This window comes from Atta colombica, unplaced genomic scaffold, assembly GCF_001594045.1.
Source record: "Atta colombica isolate Treedump-2 unplaced genomic scaffold, Acol1.0 scaffold187, whole genome shotgun sequence".
Taxonomy (NCBI): Eukaryota; Metazoa; Arthropoda; class Insecta; order Hymenoptera; family Formicidae; genus Atta; species Atta colombica.
In genome coordinates this window covers 166714-177087 of record NW_017259279.1, presented here as the reverse complement: position 1 = coordinate 177087, position 10374 = coordinate 166714, and the positions used below count along the sequence as shown (strand labels likewise).

At 29.3% G+C, this 10374-nt stretch overlaps 2 protein-coding genes across 2 annotated transcripts in view; one reads left to right on the top strand and one right to left on the bottom strand.

Moving 5' to 3' along the window:
* The window catches only part of LOC108686519 (nucleoside diphosphate kinase), a 2492-nt gene extending 630 nt beyond the window's left edge, over nucleotides 1–1862 (bottom strand). Inside the window, exons 1-3 of the mRNA XM_018191869.1 lie at nucleotides 1642–1862; nucleotides 1195–1561; nucleotides 59–160 (exon numbers count right to left, since the gene is read on the bottom strand). Of these exons, the coding sequence (XP_018047358.1) occupies nucleotides 59–160; nucleotides 1195–1374 (282 nt within the window). The 5' untranslated portion in view covers nucleotides 1375–1561; nucleotides 1642–1862. The remainder of the gene's footprint in view (nucleotides 1–58; nucleotides 161–1194; nucleotides 1562–1641) is intronic.
* A 1137-nt stretch (nucleotides 1863–2999) lies between these two features.
* LOC108686486 (protein cramped-like) lies at nucleotides 3000–10372 on the top strand (the record flags this gene model as incomplete). Its single annotated transcript, XM_018191825.1, has 8 exons — nucleotides 3000–3218; nucleotides 4088–4348; nucleotides 4636–4839; nucleotides 6239–6429; nucleotides 6568–7062; nucleotides 7190–7354; nucleotides 7449–7592; nucleotides 10103–10372. Coding segments are annotated over exons 1-8 (1917 nt in total), but the record flags the coding sequence as incomplete, so codon positions are not given.
* Between the last annotated feature and the right edge of the window lie 2 nt (nucleotides 10373–10374).

Sequence of the window (10374 nt, the reverse complement as noted above, 5' to 3'; positions counted from 1 at the left end):
TTACTATTATTTATCTTATTATTTATATATATTATTTTATATCTTATAAGAAAATCACCATTGGCACAACTGGTCCTGAGCTCATATATTTGACTAAACCTGGGAAGAATGGTCTTGATGCCAGATCCGCATAATGTTTTTTCAAGAGATCTTCAGAAGGCTGTAACACAAAGATATGAGGTTTATTTTGTATTGCTGCAATCTGAACAGATGCAATAATTGAAGTGAAACAAACATATATTTGTTTCACTTCAATGTATTATATTGTGTGTACTAGTTCAGAAAGTGCAGTAATAAAAAACAGACCTATGGTGTACAAATTAGAGAAGACATAAATATCTTTTAATCAAGGATATTCAATCTACTTTAAAAATATTTAAAAACTATATTTCCTATAAAAAATTCATATTTACATTTTTTTATCATGTTATTTATTATGCTTACAAGCATATGATGTACAATAAATTCTCAGCCTTAAAATATTTTTGACATCATTATTGCATTCTTTCAATCAGTTACATCCTTCATTGATGATCATAGTTGTAACTTAAAAAAATTAAAATCATAAAACTTAAAAAATTAAATTAAAAATTAAAACAGAAAATTTGATTTCAGAAAATCTGTTTTCAAAATAGAATTGAATGATTTATTTCACCTTAATTTCCATTAACATTTAATTTTTTTTATATATTTTATTATTTGTATTTTTTATTTTTTATACTTACAATAACATAAAATACATATTTTTACATCGATTTTTTATAAACATATTTGAAATCATTCTGCTCTTGACCTTGAAGGTCACTACACTTATTGATTAGAATTGCTACACATATCGATATTCTACATTAGTATTAAATGTTTTCATTAAAGACCATTTTTGCTTGTAATAATTTCATTATATATATCCATAAATTTAATATAATATTTGAATACCAATCGCCATTCTAGTTATAAAGTACTTTGAATAACTGGTATACAATAGATTAATAGAATATTGAAATGAGAAATAAATAATTTTTATTCTAAATCCAATATAGATAGCTAATATTTTAAAAGTTCAATAAGTTTATCGAGATGTGCCAAATTGGAACATTCGCGCGAGTTCTAGAAATTGTGAATTCTCGAATTATGTGAAGTTAGGACAAGCATAATGAAATTATACCAACACTTGAATGAAATACCATCACTTACCCATAACATCTTCATAGCCACTAATTTGAAACCCTTCTGCTCAAATCGTTGAATAATCTTGCCGACAAGACCACGCTGCACACCGTCTGGTTTAACCATGATAAAAGTACGCTCCTTGTTTTCCGTCATAATTAATTTACAGATAACCAGCAGCAAAATCAAGACAGAACATAAGAACATGCGATACCAACGTGTCGCAAAGGCTCTTTTCCGGGTTCCGGTTCAATGTTAACGGAACAAGTGATGGCTATGGCCACGTATATACTAGGTAGACACAGTAGGCTCACTCTACATGTAGCACGATATGAACCAAATATCGATTTATCATCTCTAGCCTTGAAAAGTGGACGATGTACCCTGATGTACCCTAAGAAAAGTGAACGTTGCTATATAGTTTACAGTTACTTTGTCAGAGGGCAATAATGCGCGACAGCATTTTGCGGTTACAGATTTGGGCCAGATTTGTCCTCTTTCAGATTTCTCTCTGGTAGAAGCTATAACAGGAGCACATTGGAGCATGTTGGAGCAGGCGACGCGAACAAATTTTTTCCTGTATTCATTTATGCAGCGATTAATGCAGAAGTATTACTCTATCCTTGTTATTCACTGAGTATTAAACGAGAATTAAATGATACTCTCTACGCTAATGCTGCGTAAACGAATGCACCCTTCGGTTTAAACTTGGCCACTGACTAGATACTATTAAAGATCGTCAACCTGAGCAAATTTTCGATGCCCCAATAAAAAGGACCCCAAAAGTCCGCAGGTAATTGAAGAACATTGATATTATCGACAATTAATATAAATTTGCTATTATTAACATAAAGATTTGGCTAATACATTATTGAATTCATGATCTTTTATTTATTACATGCTCCAAATAAATAAATATACATACTTGTAAAGCTGTAACATCCTATATATTGCCGAAAAATTACAATTTTTTCTCTGCAGTTATCATCTCTGTTGATAATCAAACTTTGACTGAAATCACAATGTAAAAAAAATCGAGTAATTATTGAGTTCTAAATACATAAATATGTCTACTAAACTAATAAATCATAAAATTAGTGCACTATTAGTTATCAGTTTTCAACTCTTAGGCCGGTATTCCATAGTCAGATCTTATATTTAAGACCTTCTTAAATTCAACCTTGAAATATAATGAACCAATCAGAGGGCCGCATTAGCATCTTAAGACATCACTTAAGATAGTCTTGAAATAAGAACCGATTCACTTCAATATTCACATGGATGCAAAGATCTCGTAAGGATGTCGGTCTTTAATACTATCTCGTCGATGATATGAGCTATGGTACTTCCATGGTAGGATCCTGGATTAGATGGGTAACCGTGAATTCTTATATTTTTGTTAAACTTTTGACAAAAAAGTTCATCCTGCTTTGGTAGATAGCGCTACATGTAGTGGCTCAGCATTACAAGACGACAATTTGGCTCCTCTGGAAGGTAGTTTTTTCTGTTAGAAAAAATTCCATTTAGTTGGAGTTGGGTTCGATTGTTTCATCTTCATGGGAAAACATGTCAAATGATAATTTTATTAAAATTGGTAGTGAGAAAGCTCAACTGAAGAATTAATTACTGAATAGATTATCTAACAAAAAAGAAGTTAAAGAAAAATATTCCTGATCTTTGGTGTTTAAAATCTAGAAAATAATAATAAATTACTGTACAAATTATTCTACGCTGTATTTGCTTATTATATATTCTGCAATGTTGTTCGTTGCAATTAATTCTAAATTTAAAATATTTCAACATTCATTGTGATTTTAAATTACATTGAAAATATTTGTCTTATAAATTGCAATAAATATATAATATGATAGAAGATCCTACAAAATGTGAAGATACTGAATTTGGTAATGTGACTCCAGTGTGTTCTCAAGTGAATCAAATATATTTGGATACAAAATGTTTAATAGATAATAAAAATACACAAGTTCGTGTTGTTCGCGGTGCTAAAAAGTTCAAAATTGACAATGATGTTAACAACACTGAGAAAAAAGGTTTGTTTACAGATAATTGTTTAGAATAACTCTCACCCCCCCCCTCCCTTTCCATCCTCCTAAAATCTTAATAAAAAAATGTACTTATTTCATCAATGCGTATTCACTTAAAATGAAAGAATCTGACAAAAAAAATGCGACAGTCTTGTGAATCTATTAACATCTATTTATTCTACAATGTGCTCTTTGTTTCTTGTTTCTTGTTTTTTACCTTTTTTCTCCTTTGTACCGTTTTATCGACAATTGTATTTCTTGTTTCTTTCAAAGTTGGTTAACTTTTATTTTAGGCGAAAACAAAAACAAAAACCGGATAAGAAACAAAAAGACAAGATGTTAAAAAATAATAAAAGACAAGAAACAGGAAGCAAAAAGCACATTGTAGAATAGACTTAAGTATTAAAGTTCGAGATTTCAAAGATTAAGATATTTGTCATTCCGAATCCCGACTCGATGCAACGTTATGTATACTGTGCCTTAATTATTATATGCTTTAATTATACAAACTACAATAAAAAAATTACAATCAAATTACAATCAAATGCTAGCATTCTATTGGTTAAACAAATTGATTGTTGCGCATCCTTGAAATAAAACAAGGAAATTTCTTGGGAATCGAAATGGGAGTAGAAATGGATTCGTGTGATCATTGCCGAAATTGCAAAATTCTGATTTTCTGGATACTGACGAGGCTGACTGCCACGTTTTTCTGCCAGATTCTTTAATTTTGAATAAATACGCGACGAATGATATTTTTATTAGAATTTTAGGGAAGAAATAATTATTTTAAATAAATATCACTGTTCATATAATTTATATAACAAATATTTTAACGATTACAATATTAAAATTAAATTTTTTTATTTAAACAGATGCAAAAGAGGAAGAGACAGCAGAGGTTAAAGTAAAATCTCTCAAACGTTCCTGTGAATTATGGTCTATGGAGGATAAAAATACTTTTTTTAAAGCACTTAATGAATATGGCAAAGATTTCGATGCTTTACAAAGCTACTTTCTAAATCAAGGAAAAAAACGAGGTCTCTCAGACATCATGATAAAAAATAAAGAGCAAATTCGACATTTTTATTACAGAACATGGTTAAAAATATCAAAACATCTTAAATTCTCAGAAGGTTAATATGTTTATATTATCATAATACGAATGTGCATGAATTTTTATATTAATATATAAATACAATGTGTACAAACACATTGTATTTATATATTAATACATTACAGATCTATTTTTTATTTCTACACTATATTGTATTAGAATTCTCTTTCTTTCTTTTGTCAATTATTAAATGTATATCTATTTCACTTTAAATTTTAAAAGTACACTAGTTGAGCCACAAAAACATCCTATGATTCTGTCAATATGTATTATGTTGTCAAATATAATATGTTCTTTTATATATAGATGTTAAAAAAACATCTCAGGAATTATATGGACTAATAAATTATGGTGAACTTAGAAGAAAATTACCTCGTATTCATGAGAAAGTTCACTTAAGATTGAATGAATTGGTATATTGGGGATCTACACAAGTCAGGCTTAGAGGAAAAACAATGAGAGTTAAAACACCAATATGTAGAGCACTTAGAAAGTTAAACCAGTTAGAAGGTATATGAAATTTTTAATATATAATATTTAATGTACAATATTTAAAAAGTATATTATGTTGCATTACACGTTATTGTATTGTAACAAATACTTAAAGACAAAGTTTTTATTTTTTTTCAGTATATTTTTGTGAATTAAAATATTTCTACATATAAAATGGATTTATATCTTAGTGACCATCCGTTTCAAATTAGGAGGGACAGTTTCAAATTTTAACTTTGTGTTCCATTTTACAACGTTTCCCAAATTGTGTCCTAAATCTAGGACACGATTATAAATTGCCTGGTGAAAAAATTTTGCTCAAATTATTCCACGTTTTGGAACTTTTAGTAAAATTATTGAAAATTGCTGAAATTTCTAAATTCACTAAAAGTGAATTTTCCAGCTGACATATTGAAAAATATCTGAAATTGAACTGAAATTTCTCTGAAATTTTTATTGAAATTTTGTTAAAAATGAATTTGTTAGCTAAAAATCGCTGAAATTAAACTGAAATTTTACCGAAAAATGTTCCAAAATGTGGAATAATTTCAGCGAAATTTTTCTTATCAAGGTTGTTCCTCTTTTAAATTTAAAAATAATAAAGGTAAAATAATATGTATGAAAAAATAAGTGTGAAATGTACATATAATTTTGAACTAATATATGAAAAATTTTATGATTTTTTAATTTAAAAACCTAGATATTATTCATAAAACATATTTAGTAGAAAAGTACAATTTTAAAAATTAAAATATATTCTCATAACTTATGTAATTTTTGTTGTGATTTCATGTGATGTTATACATTAAGTGTTATTAGTTATTTACAAATAATATAATATATTGTTTATGTTTTGTTAGCAATTATTAAAAAAAATGAATTTATTAAAATTTAATTACAATTAATATTGATTTTTTTTTTAATGTCCCTCTTTGCCTTCTTAAAAGTAGTTGATCACTTTAGTTTACATAGCTTCTAAACTTAACTTACAATTAGAGTAACATATGATATTACATACAACTCCTACTTAAGTGAATCATATTTATAAGTTCTTATTTCCACCAAGTTGAAAGTATGAAAGAATGTAAATAAGTCAACAAGCAAAGTGAATTTTTAGTTTTTACATTTACGCGGTACAATTTATGCTGAAATTATAACATCACGACACAGCATTTATATCCTTTTTACATCGGTGTAGTAATACTAAGCCTCTTTACCAAACGATTTCAAGTTATTACATTAATGTAACAACTTTGTAAAATAGCATAGTTGTACAATAATATCAGATGTTGTAACTTCAGTGTAAATCGAGCCATGTAAATGTAGTCCTATTTACATAACAATATATATCTTGGTTTTATTATTTATGGTAAAAAATTGATTAATACTGAAATTTAAAATATTTGTTTTATTTTAGATTGGCAGGAAGAAATTAAATTACCATCTAGAATAGTGATAGAATTACGACCGCGTAACAACATGGCTTGGTGGCAAGTACAAGCAGCATCTATGAATCCAAGAGTTCGTACACTTCTCCCCATACAGAGACGTCTCTCAAGTTTATTAATATTTTTGCAACAACGATGGCGACTCGCAAAATATACCACAGTATCCTTATATCTATTCCAACAATTTGGCTCTCTGTCGTAATTATATGTACATTTTCTTCTCATTCGTTATTGTATATTTTCAACTATGCACAATGAAATTTATTTGAATATTCATAATCCTTATAAATATTTATAGTGTTCTACTGTAGAAAATCTTGTTGCTAATGATATAAAAGATACTTGTTTATTACGAGTTGCTCCACCAGAAGGATGTAAAATTGCCTTGCCAATGGTTAATCTTGGAGAATATCTTACTAGCAATAGTGTCAGTTTGAATTCATATGAAAAACGTCTCGGTCTGAAAAGCTCACGGGAAGATTTGTTAGGCTCTGTCCAATATTTAAAAGGAGTAGGGAAAAAGGGCATTAAACGATATAAATCGGATAAAAAGATTTTAAACCGCACTGATGACAATTGTACACTGCCAGATATCAGTAGTGATATGGATCTCTTAGAAACTGGAAGTAATATATCCGAAAAACCAGCGATTATAAATAATATAGAAAAACCGCCATCAGAACATCATTCAGAACCAAATAGGTTTCCTGGTAGAGAAACTATCGAGAGAATTCGAAAGGGTTGGAACATCGAAGAAGCAAACACAATTACCGTGGGCGATCTTTTTCTAATGGTGCGCAATATTACATTTATTACTATTTGTCACATTTAATCTTCTCATCAAATAATCGCAATTTGCTTTTACATTTATACTGCATTATTTGAAGTATATCTTCTAATATTCTAAGTTTAATTTACAGTTTGGTCGTGAATCAAAGATTATACTTGAATATTGGTGGGATTGGTTACCTAATGGACAATATACAACTAATTCAGCATCATCGAGTATCATGCATGATAACAGTCTATGTTTGGTTTTACAAAAGTTATTGTCACTGGCGAAACATAATTATGGTACTAACAAAGTAAGATGTAACAGATATCTTGCTCATTTTGAGATTCTAATTGCATTTCAAGACGAGTTCAAATTTTTTTAATGTTACAAAATATTTCTATTAGGTATACGATAATACGTCAGGAAGTAATGAAACAGTAATTTCGTCTCGAGTCCTATCTATTAAAGAATCTACATTTAGAAGACCTCTCATTCCACAAACATATCATAAGATTGGTACAGCTGACGCATTTAAGACACAACTTGATGTAAGTATTATTAAATTCAATACAACATTGAGTATTTTATTTTAACTTTGACATCGAAATATCTTGGAAAATATAAAAATAGACAAAAATGTTTAAGAAAATAAAAGTTATGTAATCCAACTAATCCAAAATCAGAGTTACTTATGAAAAAATTCAATCGGACTACTTTTAACACCGTAACAATGACTCATTCATTGACTTTAACCTATGCTCCAATTCTGTAATTTTAAAGATCGGAGCACTTTTGCATAATGCATAAAGCGTAAGAAAATCAACTTCAGAGTTTTTTCTTTTATTTCATAGAAAGAAAAAAAATGAAGGATTTTGGTTCATTTATTATTTATGCATTGTGAGTTATGCATTATGCAAAGATATTCCGATTTGTAATTACAAGATTCTGTGATTCTTAGTTATATTGAACTGTCGTTAAAGATCCTAGACACAATGTGAGGCAACAGCAACAAGAATAGCGATAGAAATAAGCGATATATAAAATCCTAGACACAGTGTGAGGCAACAGCGACAAGAACAGTGATTTGAATAGCATAGAAATAAGCGATATATAATTATAACTTTCCATTGCACAATACCGCAAAAAAAAATAAATAAAAAGAAATAAAAATGCCAACCAATCTGATCTCGTATATTGACTGTAGTATATTCTTCCATTTGCTTCGAGGTTATAGCACAGAATGAAATGATATAAAACAGAATGAAAAATTTGAACGCTGATTAGTAGGCTATAAGATCATAGACATAGAACTCGTTGGAAATTTGTTCCTATGTGCATTGACATATGCATTTCAGTATATTGGACTCCTCTGTTCCTATCACTATCGCTATTTCTATCGCTATCACTATTGCCATTGTGTTTAGGGCTTAAGATTATTTACAGAATCGGGGTATTATTCTCCTGCAAAAACTATTTGTCGAACGCAACTTTGGCTGCGTTCAGCAGAACATAACAGTTTTGCAATCATTTTATGATTCTCTGTTGAGATAGGATCATTCCTCTTGATTTAAAAGCATAACCCAATCAGCGCGAAGAAAACTTCCAAGTTGCAAAATAAATGTTTTACTAAACGTAGCCAACTTTGTTAAGGATAAAGTTGTTTATTTTACATTCATCATGGGGTCATTATGTCAGGTCTATCTTATAAGTCTATAGCTATGGTCCACTTGACGTTACAATCCCCTATAGGCACATAATATTATTTAATATTAAATAATATTTTAGGCATATTTTCAGAATATTAAACGTTTGAAAAGTATTTTACTGAAATTATATAATATTAAATAATACTCTTGAAATATTAATGGATGGTTACATGTCCTCTTGATAATATTACATGATTATTAAAAGTATTATTATTTAGTGTTACTGTAATATTGTATGCACATCAAAAAGTAGCAACATTTACTTTAATTTATAAAACTGTTACATCGGTTCAGTTTAAATGTATGTTTAAAGACTAAAAATAATTTTGGCGTGCAGTTGTAAGATTGGATATGTACATAAAATAACACCGAAACGTTATATATAATAACACGAACACGTTATTTAAGTACAAGACATACTATATATTGATAAGATATTTTTATTACTGGACTGTGAATTTAAACTGCATTAATATAAAAATAATTAATACTAATAAATATTTTAATAATATTTCAGGGATGTTAAAGGAAGTATACCAGGGGGATATTTATATAAGTGAATACATTCATAGAATACTTTTATAATATTAAAAAATATACAATGTTCTCAAAATATTGTAACTTTTAATTTTGTTTTAATAATATTTTTATATAACACATTCTAGGAATATTTTGCATCTATAAGGAAATGCTTCGAAGCATTTTTTGATTGGTCAATTAATAAAATTTTTTCTTCCAATCGGTCAATTGAAAGCTTCAAAGTATTTGTAGCGTCAAATGGATCGCACTTTACGAGTGTATATATCAAATAATCTCTCTTAATTTATCATTTTGTGTCGAGTATCTGCGCAGAAGATTATTGCGTAGATGTTCGACGCTCGCATATAATGGCTTAACCTATGATGATGATCTTATCTTGCTTGCCGCGTCCTTATATTTGGCAATAAGCCATGTTATTCTTTAGAAATACTATTTTTAGAAATTAATTATTGTACAAAATAGGTATAGGACTTTTTGATTTAGTTTATTTCGCTCTACCTATTAATGAGAGGTGATCCTGTAGATCTAGGACACCTTTTGTGTGTGTGTGCGTGCGTGCGTGCGTGCGTGCGTGCGTGCGCGCGCGCGCGCGCGCGCGCGCGAGATGCTGATTCTGCAATGAGTCGGTAGTTGGTAGAACTACCAACTACCAACTAAGTCTTATCAATGAAATTGACCAACTTGTACAACCAATGTTCATTGGTCAACTTCATCGATTGAGACTAAGACTTCCGACTACAGACTCAGCATAAGCATCAGCATCTTGTAGAATCAGCATAAGATTTTCTGTATATACATATAAATATTTACAGAAATTTAAAACACGCTTTTGTAAGCGAGGTAGAACAGTGAGGCAGAAAAGTCTCGTTATACAAAGGGTATTGCCTGTGCCAAATATGTCATCAGAAAATTTGACAACTAACGCTAGTGTATGTCAAATGCAAACTAATAAAATAACAGTAAATGCTAACGATGCTCAGGACAAAACTTTCTTAGACGCTTTAGAGACAAGTGGAGATACAAAGAATTCTAATTCAATTATTACTAGTGCTACCCAAATTCTTAAAGAAGGTGAACATCAATG